The sequence below is a fragment of the Dama dama genome, chromosome 19, assembly GCF_033118175.1.
Source record: "Dama dama isolate Ldn47 chromosome 19, ASM3311817v1, whole genome shotgun sequence".
Lineage (NCBI taxonomy): Eukaryota > Metazoa > Chordata > Mammalia > Artiodactyla > Cervidae > Dama > Dama dama.
In genome coordinates, this window is record NC_083699.1 from 47222467 (window position 1) to 47235591 (window position 13125).

At 37.2% G+C, this 13125-nt stretch overlaps 3 protein-coding genes and 1 pseudogene across 9 annotated transcripts in view; 1 reads left to right on the plus strand and 3 right to left on the minus strand.

The window, feature by feature from the left end:
* Positions 1-13125, plus strand: part of DLG1 (discs large MAGUK scaffold protein 1) — a 258661-nt gene that overhangs the window by 164573 nt on the left and 80963 nt on the right. For all 7 annotated transcript variants that reach the window (XM_061166872.1, XM_061166871.1, XM_061166873.1 and 4 more), the window contains one exon: positions 1459-1603. In XM_061166872.1, coding sequence (XP_061022855.1) covers positions 1459-1603 — 145 coding nt within the window. The remainder of the gene's footprint in view (positions 1-1458; positions 1604-13125) is intronic.
* LOC133073437 (small nuclear ribonucleoprotein-associated protein N-like) lies at positions 7464-8299 on the minus strand. Its single transcript, XM_061166878.1, has one exon. The coding sequence runs from the start codon at positions 8291-8293 to the stop codon at positions 7571-7573; it is 723 nt and encodes a 240-aa protein (XP_061022861.1). The 5' UTR covers positions 8294-8299; the 3' UTR covers positions 7464-7570.
* Positions 8440-8812, minus strand: LOC133073817 (SNRPN upstream reading frame protein-like). Its single transcript, XM_061167820.1, has 2 exons — positions 8786-8812; positions 8440-8663 (listed from the first exon to the last, which is right to left on the minus strand). The coding sequence occupies exons 1-2, from the start codon at positions 8810-8812 to the stop codon at positions 8457-8459; spliced, it is 234 nt and encodes a 77-aa protein (XP_061023803.1). The 3' UTR covers positions 8440-8456.
* LOC133073439 (high mobility group protein B2-like) lies at positions 9934-12623 on the minus strand (annotated as a pseudogene).

The following is a 13125-nucleotide window of genomic DNA, read 5'->3' on the forward strand; positions in this document are numbered from 1 at the left end:
AGTGAGTTTTGCCTGTCAGCTGGGAGCTCAAGTGGGCCTGTTAGCCAGGTATTTTAATTCTCCAGTGGCCTGACCACATGGCTAAGTTGGGCTTCTTAACAAGATGTCCAGGTTCCAAGAGAAACATACCACGAGTAAGCTTTCCAAGAAGATAGCTCTAATGGGTGGCATTTATTAATCCTCGCTTTGCATCACAGCTACTAATGTCTCATTGCAGGCCATCAGATGAACAGTATACCACAGGTGAATATTTCAGAATTCAAACAGTCCTCACTACACACTGTAGGGTGGGACCATAAGAATGACCATGCAGCCTAAACCCTGTAAAGCTTTATTAGTAATCAATGGGAAAGTTAGGATTGTTCTGTGACCTTTAGAAATTTTTTTTTTTTTAAGAAATTTTTGTCAAAACATTAAAAAAAAATCTTCTACAGCCGATTATAAAGTTACATATTAGAGAAATGGAAAATATACTAAAATGAACATTTGTTTAGTACATTGTAATTTAAAACACTAGAAACATTCTGCTATGTTTAGAATGGATAATCATCCAGGACTTTTGTATAGCACAGGGAACTCTGCTCACTGTTATGAGGCAGACTGGATGGGAGGGAAATTCGGAGGAGAATGAATACATGTACATGTATGACTGAGTCCCTTTGCTGGCTACCTGAAACTATCACAACATTGTTAACTGACTATACTCCAGTATAAAATAAACAGTTCAAAGGCAAACATACACACGCAAAAAAAGTTTGCTGAAAAGCGGAACAGTCTAAACTTAATGCCAGCAGAAGAGAAAAGATTAGGGCAAAACTTAACAATATAGGGAATAGGACAACTGTGCTGCTGCTACTGCTGCTAAATCACTTCAGTCGTGTCCAACTCTGTGCGACCCCATAGACAGCAGCCCACCAGGCTCCCCCATCCCTGGGATTCTCCGGGCAAGAACACTGGAATTGGTTGCTATTTCCTTCTCCATTGCATGAAAGTGAAAAGTGAAAGTGAAGTCACTCAGTCGTGTCCAACTCTTAGCGAACCCATGGACTGCAGCCTACCAGGCTCCTCTGTCCATGGGATTTTTCCAGGCAAGAGTACTGGAGTGGGGTGCCATTGCCTTCTCCGAGGACAATCATAGAGATCAACCAAACCAAAATTTGGGCCTTCAAAAAGATCAACAAAATTGACAAACCTTTAGCTAGACTGACAAAGAAAAAAATAACTCAAATTTCTAAAAGTAGGAATGAAAGAGCATAAGGCAATACTTTTATTTATGAGCAGCTCTATACCAACACATCAGGTAACTTAGATGAAATGGACAGATTGCTAGAAAGACACAACTACCACTCCTGTTCAATGGTATACTAAAGATTCTACCCAGAGGAATAAAGAGAAAAAAAAAAAATACGACATTCAGAGTGGGAAGGAAGAAGTAAAATTTTGGGGATTTTCTTTTAGGTGAATAGTGTGTGTTTAGAAGAAGTTACTCATGAAGAAGCAGTAACTGCCTTAAAGAACACATCTGATTTTGTTTATTTGAAAGTGGCAAAACCCACAAGTATGTATATGAATGATGGCTATGCACCACCTGATATCACCAACTGTAAGTCTGTTTGCTTATAATCTATCTTATTTCCTTAGATGTGATAAATTTTAATGAAAGTTCCCAATATAAAGTTTAAACATTATACAAATATTTAAAACAGAACTGTTAAACATTTTAACCTAATAATTTTTAAAAATCAATTTTAAGTCAGAATCTTCATAATAATAAGAGGGGTGAGTTTTTCACCTTTTTACCTGTAATTTCATAACAATAATTATTTAAGGCATTGATTCTTAAACTTTTATGTAAATGATAGCCACCAAAGGTATTTGCTCATAATGGAGATTCTTGTTTTGTTCTAATAATTTTGAGATGGAACATAGAAATATACTTGAACAAGCAATTAATTTAACAAGCAAGGTAATTCTGATACTTCTAGTGCTGCTGGTTCATGGTCTGCGCTTTGAGAAATAATAACTTAAAATATTTCTAAGACTTGGGCTTTTCTATACTGTCAACTGTGTGAGCACAGATACCATCTTTGTACTTCAAGCTCTTAGTGTATTACATAACACAGTTGTGCCTAATACAATTATATTTCCTAGAATCATATTGTAATGAAAGTACCTAGGTAATTTTAAGCTTCCTATGTGACTTTCTCTTTTTAATATACAAGCTGAGATGAAATGTAAATGTATTTTTAATGTGTTCATGTTGATTGAAAAATGAAAGTTTTATTTGATATACTGAGTCACTACTAGAAGCACCCATATGTAATAAAGATCAATATAGTCTATAGTCTGCTTTTCCAAGCTTTCCTTTTCTAAATTATAGAATTTTAGAGATATTTGTGGTTTTGTAATCATATTCAATCTCTTTAATGAACAAAGATGATGTCTTATACTTCATTTTTGTCAGAACTTTACTACTTGCTGAAAATTCTTCCATATATTTGGCTTTCACAGGGCTTTATGTATATTTATTTATCAGGAGATGCAAATTCAGTGATAAACTCTTTGATTCACCAATTTAAATTTTGATCTTATTTATTACGCTGCCTTATCTGTTCAGGACAGCTAAGTGCCAGTTAACAGATTGAGAATTGGCATCCTGATTATGGCCAAATATACAAAAAACAGGCTGCTGCTTACAGTTGAACTAGAAAGAAAACATTACTTTTTATTGAATTATCTCTTTTATATAAAATAATATGACATTTAAAAAATAGAGCTGATCCTAAAGAGTAGTAATTAAATAATGATTAATTGTTTTCCTTAGTCATATGTAGGATATTTCTTGCCTTTTTCATCTGTTTTTAAACTAATAGAATATTGTGAAAAAGGTGAAGTTTACGTTGCTGGTTCAACTTTATCATAAAAGTGTTCTGTTTCCATTCTCCTCTCTTCATATGATTTTTGTTATAGACTTCCAGACCATGTTCATACTATGCACACAATTCATAAATAACTTACTTATGTGTGTTTTAAGAAGCATTTATGTTTGAAAATTTTTTACGTAAATGATTTTTACCTGTTGGCTCTCCTGAAGCCCTTGCCATCGGACAGTTCAGCTTACTGCCTATTCCTTATGTTAGCCATCTAGTTTCCTCCCCATCAGTGTGGCTTTAGTTACTGAAGATATTAGTGGTGCTCTCATTGTCCTTTGATACTGTTATTCACATTGTCATCCTTAGTGATGACCAGTCAAAACCCACACTGATTCATTCAATAACCAGGCTTCTTTGTTTACTCATCTTTTTCTTTCTAACTCTCCTGCCCTCCACTCCAACTCAGATACTTGCTTCCAAGATAATAATTTAGATCTTATCATTGTCAGTACCTTCACCATGTCCAAAATCTTGATTTAAATCATCTCATTCTCTGACTACATCCATCAGTTTATTTACTCCTAACAGTTCATCTTCATTTTGATCTTCAGTCATTTGATGCCATTACTTGGTTGTTCCTTTGTGTCTTTACTTGTCTTCTTTGTTTAACTTAGCCTCCTTGGTTTGTCATTATATTTCACTGCATATATCTTCTACTTTCTTGCCTTCTTCATCTTCACTGGCAGAATTCCAACCCTAGTTCAGCTTGCTGTCTTCATCCAGTCTTGCTCCCTAAGAAGCAGAGCATGACTGGAGAAAAGCGCAGAATTATAATTTAGCTATGACCATAAATCTCAGATGGAGTCATGCTCTTAACAGTTGTAAGGCATCTATGGATAATAGCCAAAATATGGTACCCAGGAATTGAACTGGAGTCTCCTACTTTGCAGGTGGATTCTTTGCCAACTGAGCTATCAGGGAAGCGCCCCCCCCCCCCCCCCCCCCCGGAATAAAAGGTAGTTTATTACAGAATAAAAAAAGTTCATCAGTTTATCACTTTTATCAGTTGGATCTGATAAAGCAGTGGTTCCCAACATTTTTGGCACCAGGAACCGGTTTCATGGAAGACAATTTTTCGATGGGTGGGGCAGATGCAGGGAAGGTTCAGGCAGTAATGTGAGCAATGGAGAGTGGCCTCTGAAGCTTGCTCTCCCGCCACTCACCTCCTGCTATGCAGCTGAATTCCTAAAAGGCACTGTTAAGTGGCCTGGGGGTTGGGGACCTCTGATAAAGAACATAGTTTCTTTGATGACATTAAAATTCTCATGCTTTTGCATTATGTATCTTTTTACTTTTAATTTATATTCTCTTCAGATGAAAGATGTTGTTAAACTTCTGATCGCCCACTGATCTCTTCCTACGTTTACCTTAAGTTCTTCCACTTGGCTTCTCTTCTAAACTTTGGAGGGTTTGGGTCATTAACCTAGATATCTAAGAACAATATTCAGGCTCCCTTATTTTGTAGTTCTCTGAGGAATCTTTATTACTTAGGATTTGGGGTATAGGAAATGGCGTTGTTTTATCTGATTATTTTTTAGACTGTCATTTCTCTGATAGAAACATTAATTTTTAGTTCGCGCCATTTGAGATACTTGCCTTACTTGTGAGAATGACTCCTTCAGAAAGGATCCATCGAATAAAGGCAAAGTCTGGGTATGGTAGGGAAAATGTACATTTTCTGGCTTGGGCAGTTGACTGAATTTCTTGCCCAGTGGGTTTTTTGTTGTTGTTGTTCGTTTGTTTCAGCCAAGCTTGTTAATGCAGCAAAGAAATTTGATTCAGAAATCAGTAAAACCTGGACTTTAAAAGGCCAGTGATTATAATGGTTCACATGAATGTCAGTCGCTTTAGGCCATCAAGCCAGTTCCATTGAAAATCACAGATATTCTTACATATCACCCAGGAAAGACTTTGGTCTTCAGAAGAGCCATTGATAGAAAGTCCTTTGGCTCAAATGCAAAACAGCATCTTATATATGAATTGGACAGGAAACAACTGCTAATGGAGACTGCAAGCTTATAAAATCAAAGATGCAGCAGACTTTGAAACCATATACTATCAATAGATATCATAGTCTTTTTCTTTTTTGTATGATTACAGAAAGATACAGATGTATAGACACTATCTCCTTTTGATAGGCATACATTCTTTTCAGTACACCGTATTTATAGTCATTACCTACTGTCTTTCACTCAGGCTGCTTTGCTCTTAATGTTACCTATCTGGCCACTATAGTAATGTGAAGTAATGATCCTTGCATTTTTGGTTTCCCGATAGGTATTAACAATGCTTTGTGCATAGAACACAGTAATGTAATGAAAGGAGAGATTGGTGGTTAAGTAATAAATATTTCAGCTAGATTTTTGAAATGCCTTGTACCTTTATCATAGTTAGTATCTCAAGAAAGTTAAATATTGCTTTCTACATTTTTCAATAATCACATAATTCAAATGCATTGTGTTTTTGGAAGTTACAACTGAAATGTGTTGCTTACCTGGGTCAGAAATAACTTTATAATTTTCTGTTCTTAGCTCTTACTAGAATTACAACTGATGGACTGTACTGATGTTTATTATTATTGAAATTATTACTGGAGTTTTGCTTATTTTCTTTGTTTCTTTTACTAGGTTACCATTTGGGGGGGTGCATTAAAAAGGATAATTATTAATTGAATTGACAGATCTGAGCTGGTGTCAGGGCATGTCCTTTTTTTCCCTTTACATTTTAGAGCAGTTTTAAGTTCACAGGAAAATTAAGCAAAGATCGAGAAGTGTCCCACCTCCATAGCTTTTCATATTATTAACACCTCCCACCAGAGTGGTACATTAGTTCCATCTGATGACCCTACATTGCCACATCATTACCCAAAGCCCATAGTATACTCTAGGGTTCCCTCTTAATGTTGTACATTCTGTAGAGTTGGATAAATGTATAATGACATGTACCAGCTATCAGTATCATACAGCATGGTTTCATTGCCCTAAAAATCCTGTACTCTGCCTATTCATCCCTCCCTCTCCTCTAACCTCTGGCATCCTCTGATCATTTTACTACCTCCATAGTTTTGCCTTTTTCAGAATGTCATGTAGTTGGAATCACACAATATGTAGTTAAAATCTTAACTTCTTATACCTAAAACTAACACAACATTGTAAATCAACTGTACTCATGAAAATTTTAAAATATATATATATCACATTTTACTTTTCATAAAATACATTCTATATAATTTGATTAATGACATTTCCAACTTTACCTGAAACATACAAAATGGCATTGAATATATCATGTATATCCAATTGAAATACCAAAGTTATAGCCAAAAACTTCAAAGTCCTTAAAAACAATAAAAATAATTCAGCCCTCTGCTGATTTTGCCAAATTTGAGTTAAAAATTCAAAAATATTTTAAAATCACACAGGCTAAAGTTTTCCATAAACCTGTTGAATTAAAGAAGGCATAGATAGTTGAAAGAAAAGAAAAAAGCCTCCTTTTGCATAGTAATGTGCAGGAATTTTTAACTCCTTGGGTAAATAACCAAGGAGTGCAATTGCTGGATCGTGTTATAAGACTGTTTAGTTTTATAATAAACAGTCAAATTGTCTTCCAAAGTGGCTGTGTCATTTTGCTTTCCCACCAGCAATGTATAAGAGTTCTGTTACTCCACATCCTCACAAGCATTTGGTTTTACCATTGTTCTGTTTTTTTAGCCATTCTAATAGTTGTACAGCAGTATCACATTGATTTAATAAGCATTACCTTAGTGCAGGAGACAAATCACTGGTTTGGGAAGGTCCCCTGAAAGAGGAAATGGCCATCCACTTCTGTATTCTTGCCTGGAAAATCCCGTGGACAGAGGATCCTGAAGGCCTGTAGTCCATGGGGTCACAAAGAGTTGGACATGACTTAGCAACCGAGTATGTATGCACACACATGTGATCGATCGCATGTATTTTTTTCTGAATATTGAACCAACCTTGCATACCTGGGATAAATCCCAGATGCTTGTGGTATATAATTTTTTTATATATTGTTGGATTTGATTTGCTAACATTTTGTTGCAGATTTTTCCACTTACGTTCATGAGAGATGTTGTTCTATGGGGTTTTTTCTCTTAAGATTTCTTTGTCTGGTTTTGTTAGAATAATGCTGGCTTCACAGAATGAGTTAGGAAGTATTCCCTTGACTTCTGTGTCCTGGAAGTGGTTATAGACAATTGGTATAATTCATTTCTTTAATATTTTACAGAACTCATCACTGAACCCATTTGGGACTGGTGCTTTCTTTTCAGAAGATTATCAATTATTGATTTAGTTTTTCTAATAGATATAGGTTTGTTCAGATTGATATTTCGTTTTTGTGAGTTTTGGCAGATTGTCTCCTTAAGGAGCTGGTCCATTTTGTCTAGGTTACCAAATCTTTGGGCATAGAGTTCTCCATAGTACTTACTATTCTTTTAATATCATGGAATCTGTAGTGATAGCTGCTTTTTCTTTTTTTTTTTTTTTTTTTTAATTGCTCTATGCATTTATTAGCTAATATTAATGGAACAGAGGGGACAAAAGCTCACAAACATTTCACACATTTCACAAGCTGCATTGCAGGACAAAAAGTGACTAAGAAGGATCAACAGTATCCTAGGGTCTTGGTGGACGCATTCCTGGGGGAGGTGGACCTCTTATCCCTGGTGGAGGGGGTCTCATTCCTGAAGGGGGCATGCCTATTGGCGTCCCACGAGTAGGAGGAAGCCCAATTGGTGGGCCCATGGGTGGTCTCATACCAGGTGGAGGAGCCATAATTCCTGGAGGTGGGGTTGCTCGACCAACAGGTGTAGGTGCAGTCCCCCGTCCCGGTGGATACTGAGTTGGGGCTCCGGCGATGCTGGCAGTAGCAGCAACTGCAGCAGCTGCTACAGTGCCTCTTCCCTGGGGGGTCATTACCTGTTGTGATGGCCCCCCAACCCCTCGGACAGGGCCTGCTAACCCAGCAGGAGCCTGGGGAATCGGAACACCGGCTGGAACGCCTCTGCCAGCGGCCCTGCCAACCCCAGGGCCCCCTGCAGCTCCAGCAAGTGGCACCCGAGCAATGCCAGTATCTTTAGGGGGTGGTCCCTCCACAGTCATGGAAACCAAGTTCTCCCCACGCAACAACACCAGACCCAAAACTCGCTTTTCTTCACGCTCTGGCTGCTTAGCATTCTTTGGCTTGATCTTCCTGAACTCATCACAATCACAGAGGATCAAGTTCATATGCTTGTCAAAAGCCTTAAAGGTGCCAATGAAGATACGACCATCTTGCAGAATACATCTCATCCTATAGTCAATGTGCTGCAGCATCTTGCTACTCTTTCCCACAGTCATGATTGCTGTTCCACCAAATTCAATATCCACAGGAAAGTTTCAGGATCCTTAAGACCTAAGGGAAGGCTACAGATAAAGGTATGACGCAGGTTCTCTTACAAACAATGCAAGCTGAGGCAGAAGCTTCAAATAGTAGATGGAGCCTTGGTGTTCCAATACTGCTTTAACCACCTCTTGGTGTCTCAGCTAAGAATGCCTGTCTCAGTTCTGCCTGGAAATCCACCACAGGTACTTGCTGCTGCTGAGATCGCCTCAGGTACAGGTGACACTCCTGGTTGCTCAGTGAGGCTGTCCTTCTACGTTTGACTTGGACTTCCACCTCTGGCACGTGCTGTTCTGTAGTCCGTCTCAAGTGTAAACGGTCCCTTGCCTTAGAAAACAACACATAGTCCTTGCTCTAAACTTCAGACAGGGCTCATATTCCTTTCCCATTCTTAAAAAGCTGTGGTACTATGCCAAATATTCCACAAGGCAGGACAGAGACCTTCAAACTTCAGGTCTTTCCACAGGGTCCGCCATATTGAGGTCCTAAGTCAGAGGGCAAGACTACAAAATGGCGGACCAGGATGATGCACTCTCATCTCGCAAAGGGCCAAATGATCAGATGTTCATATTTGAAGCAGTATCTTCAAGCCAGAGGCTGCGCAAACCTGTGTCCTTCCTCTCCCGAGTTCACTCCAGCAGAGCCGATAGCTGCTTTTTCATTTCTGTCTTCTCTCTTTTTTTCTCAGCCTGGCTAGAGGCTTATTGATTTTATTGATCTTTTCAAAGAACCAGCTTTTGATTTTTATTAATTTTTTTCTCTGTTGATTTCTTGTTTTTAAAATTTCATTGATTTCGGCTCAGATTTTTTATTTCTTTACTTCTGCTTACTCTGAATTTCATTTACTCTTTTTTCTAGTTTTATAAGGTAGAAGCAAAGATGATTCATTTAAGGAAAGATCGTTCTCTTTTTCTAATATATGCATTTAATACTGTAGATTTCTCTTTAAGCACTGCTTTTCCTGCATCCCACATGTCGATAAGTTATGTTTTCATTTTCTTTTAGTTCAAAACATTTTTTAAATTTCTCTGGAGATTGCTTCTTTGACCTAAGTGTATCTAGGAATGTGTTATTTAGTCTCCACATATTTTTTTTATTGATTTCTAGTTTAATTTCATTGTGGTTTAAGAATGAACATTGTATGATTTTTATTTTTTTTAATTTGTTGAGCTACGTTTTATAGCACAGGACATGGTCTGTCTTGGTGAATGTTAACATGGGAACTTAAGAAAAATATATATTCTGCTGTTGTTGGATGAAGTAGTCTATAGATGTCCATGATATCCAGTTGATTAGTGATATTATTGGGTTCAACTATGTCCTTCCTGATTTTCTGCCTGCTGTATTTGTTCATTTCTGATAAAGAGGTATGGATTGATCGATTTCTCACATAGTTTGGCCTCACATAGTTTGACACCCTATTGTTAGATGTTAAAGATTGTATGTCTTCATGGAGAACTAACGACCTTATCATTAAGTAATGCCCTTCTTTAACCTGGATAATTTTCCTTCCTTTGAAGTCGTCTTAGTTGGAAATTAATATAGCTACTTCTGCTTTCTTTTGATTAGTGTTAGCATGGTATATCTTTCTCCATCCTTTTACTTTTAATATATATAGACCTTTATATTTAAAGTGGCTTTACTGTAGACAGTATATACTTGGGTCTTGGTTTTTTGATCCACTCTGACAATACCTGTCTTCAAATTGGTGTATTTAGGCCATTGATATTCAAAGTGATTATTGATATAGTTGGATTAATGTCTCTGATATTTGCTATTCTTTACTATTTGTTGCCCTGTTTTTTGGTCCTATATTTGTCAACAATTTTTTTAGGGGGGAACAATGGCTTTAATTAAGCTTTTCATATGATTCTGTTTTCTCTCCTTCCTTAGTGTACTAGTTATATTCTCTTTCACTTTTTTTAGTGGTTGCCCTAGAGTTTGCAATATTCATGTATGCTAATCTAATTCCACTTTGAGGTAACACTGTACAGCTTTACTGTTACTTTCTTATAATAACAAAATAATCCTAATTCCTCACTTCCATCTCTTGTATCACTTTGGTTTCTTGTATCCTTGTATCATGCTGACATTCATTTGATTTATACACAAATATATATATATATGCATAAACAAACATAGTCAAATACAACATTGCTGTTATTTTGAACAAAGTGTTTTTTGTTAGACCAATCAAGAATAAGAAAAACTAGTTTTATTTTACCTTATTCCCTCAGTGGTCTTTCTTTCTGTATAACTGAACTTCTGACCTACTAACTTCCCTTTTCTCTAAAGAACTTCTTTTAACATTTCAAAAGCCAAATCCACTAGCAATAAATATTCCCTCAGTTTTTGTTTAATGAAGTGTTTATGTCTTCTTCACTTTTGAGGGATAATTGCACAGGATACAAGGTGGGCTTTTTCTCTTAACACTAAATATTTCACTCCATTGTCTTACTTGAATGACTTACTAGGGAGAAGTCAAACGTAATTCTTACCTTGCGTCTCTACCAGTAAGGTAAGGCTTTTAATTCCCTGTGACTACTTTTAGGGCTTTTTGCCCCTCCTTTTTTCTTCTGTAGTTTGAAAACGATATGCATTTGCATTTATCCTGCTTAGTGTTCTCTTGAGTTTCCTAGGTTTGTCTATGGTTTGGTGTCTGACATTTATTGGGGAAATTATCATCATTGTTGTTTCAAATGCTTCTGTTCTTTTCTCTCCTTCTCCTTTTGATATTCCCATTACACATATGTAGTTTTTGTAGTTTTGTCGCTTTTCTTGGATATTTTGTTCTGATCCCCGCCCCCTGCCCACCAACCCCAGTCATTTTTTCTCTTTGCTTTTCAGTTTTAGAGGTTGCCATTGAGATATCAAGCTCAGAAATTCTTTCTTCAGCCATGTCCAAACTACTAGTAGCTCATCAAAGACGTCATTCATTTCCAGTAGAGTGTTTTTGAGCTCTAGTATTTCTTTTTGTTTCTTTCTTAGAATTTCCATCTCTCCACTTATATTGCCCATCTGTTCTTGCATACTGCCTTCTTTATACATACTGTTTGCTTTATCCATATCAGCATGTTAATCATTTTTGTTTCAAATCTTGATCTGATCATTCCAGCATCACTGTTGTATGTGAGTCTGGTTCTTATGCTTGCCCTGTCTCTTCAAACTGTGTTTTTGCATTTTAGTATGTTCTTTTTTCATGAGAGTCATGCTGGAAAGCCAGAAGTCCTTTAATTTATTTTATTTATTTTTTTAATATATATAATTTTATTACAAAATTTTTTTTAAAAAAAGAAAACACAACATTCTCATTCTAGAAAACCCAAAATTTGCTATTGATGCTAATTTCTATGAGTTTGCTGTGCTACCATACACAAGTCAAGAAATTAAAGAAACCATTAAATATTTAGAAACATTTAACATCAGAAGCTTGAAAATCTAACTGTATGTAGTAGCCCTTCAAAAAGCCACAACTTGCATTTTTAAAAAAGTATTTTCTCTACAAAGAATCTTATCAGCTCTACAAAAATCTGTACAGTTTTTATACTGAAGCTAATATTGAGCTGCACTTGAATTCACATTCTTAGCAAAACAATTGCCTGAGCACACACGCACACTCCACACACATCATTACAAGATAACCATTTATTCCTCATCTTCCTCTTCCTCTTCCTCATCTTCATCTTCTTCCTCCTCCTCTTCCTCCTCATCTTGTAGTTCATTCTTCTTCTTGGAGCCTGTCGGCCTGCCAGGGCCCTTTTTTCCCGCTTCACTCTTGCCCTTGGCACGGTATGCAGCAATATCCTTTTCGTATTTCTCCTTTAGCTTAGCTGCTTTCTGTTCATACGGCTGTTTATCTTTGGCTGACTGCTCAGACCACATTTCACCCAATTTTTTTGCAGTATCCCCAGTGGATAAGCCAGGGTGTTCGCTTTTGATCTTTGGGCAATATTCAGAGCAAAACAGGAAGAAGGCAGATGGAGGCCCTTTCGGAGCGTTGGGGTCTTTTTTCTTTCCCTTGTCACCTTTAGGAGGGACATAATTTTTCATCTCTCTGTCATAGCAAGCTTTGTCACTTTTTGCCATGTCTTCGAACTTGAGCTTTTCCTTGGTCGACATGGTCTTCCATCTCTCGGAACATTTCTTGGAAAACTCTGCGAAATTGACTGAGGAGTCGGGGTGCTTCTTCTTGTGCTCCTTGCGGCAGGTCTGCACGGAGAAGGCGTACAGAGACATCTTGCCTCATGGCTTGTTGGGGTCGCCCTTCCCCATGCTGCTGCTGCTGCGGCGGAAAAGATTTTCCTCAGAGTTCCGCGCAGCGGCCTCGTTTCACCACGACGCTGCTGCCCCGGCTCCGGCGTGAACTCCCTTAATTTATTATAAAATTTTGTCAAGCATAATCTTTTTGCACTTATTTTTAAGCTTTTGGTTTTTGTTACTCACAATCAAATTTTGAGTATCCAGTTGATTGTTGAACAATGTGGGTTTGTACTATGCAGATCCACTTATATATAGATTTTTTTTTGAGTGCATACTACAGATCTTAATGGTTGGCTCAATCTGTAGATGCAGACCCATGAATATTGAGGCCCAGCTGTAAAGTCATATGTGCATTTTCAACCTCTTGGAGGGTCAGTGCTTCTGACCCCCATGTTGTTCAGGGATCAGCTGAATATACTTCTCTAAAAATGTTAATCTGCAAGATAACTTCTTAGAAAAATAAAATTGTTATACTTAAGATTGATTTAGTTCAGTCTTTCCTGTGACAGTCTTTTGAATAACATTTCCT

Bases quoted from the DNA above. Each gene is read 5' to 3' on its own strand.
- LOC133073437 (XM_061166878.1), bottom strand. From the start codon at position 8,293: ATGACTGTGGGAAAGAGTAGCAAGATGCTGCAGCACATTGACTATAGG.
- LOC133073817 (XM_061167820.1), bottom strand. From the start codon at position 8,812: ATGGCGGACCCTGTGGAAAGACCTGAA. The intron at 8,664-8,785 runs GTTTGAAGGTCT...TTGTTTTCTAAG, and splicing joins ACCCTGTGGAAAGACCTGAA to GCAAGGGACCGTTTACACTT.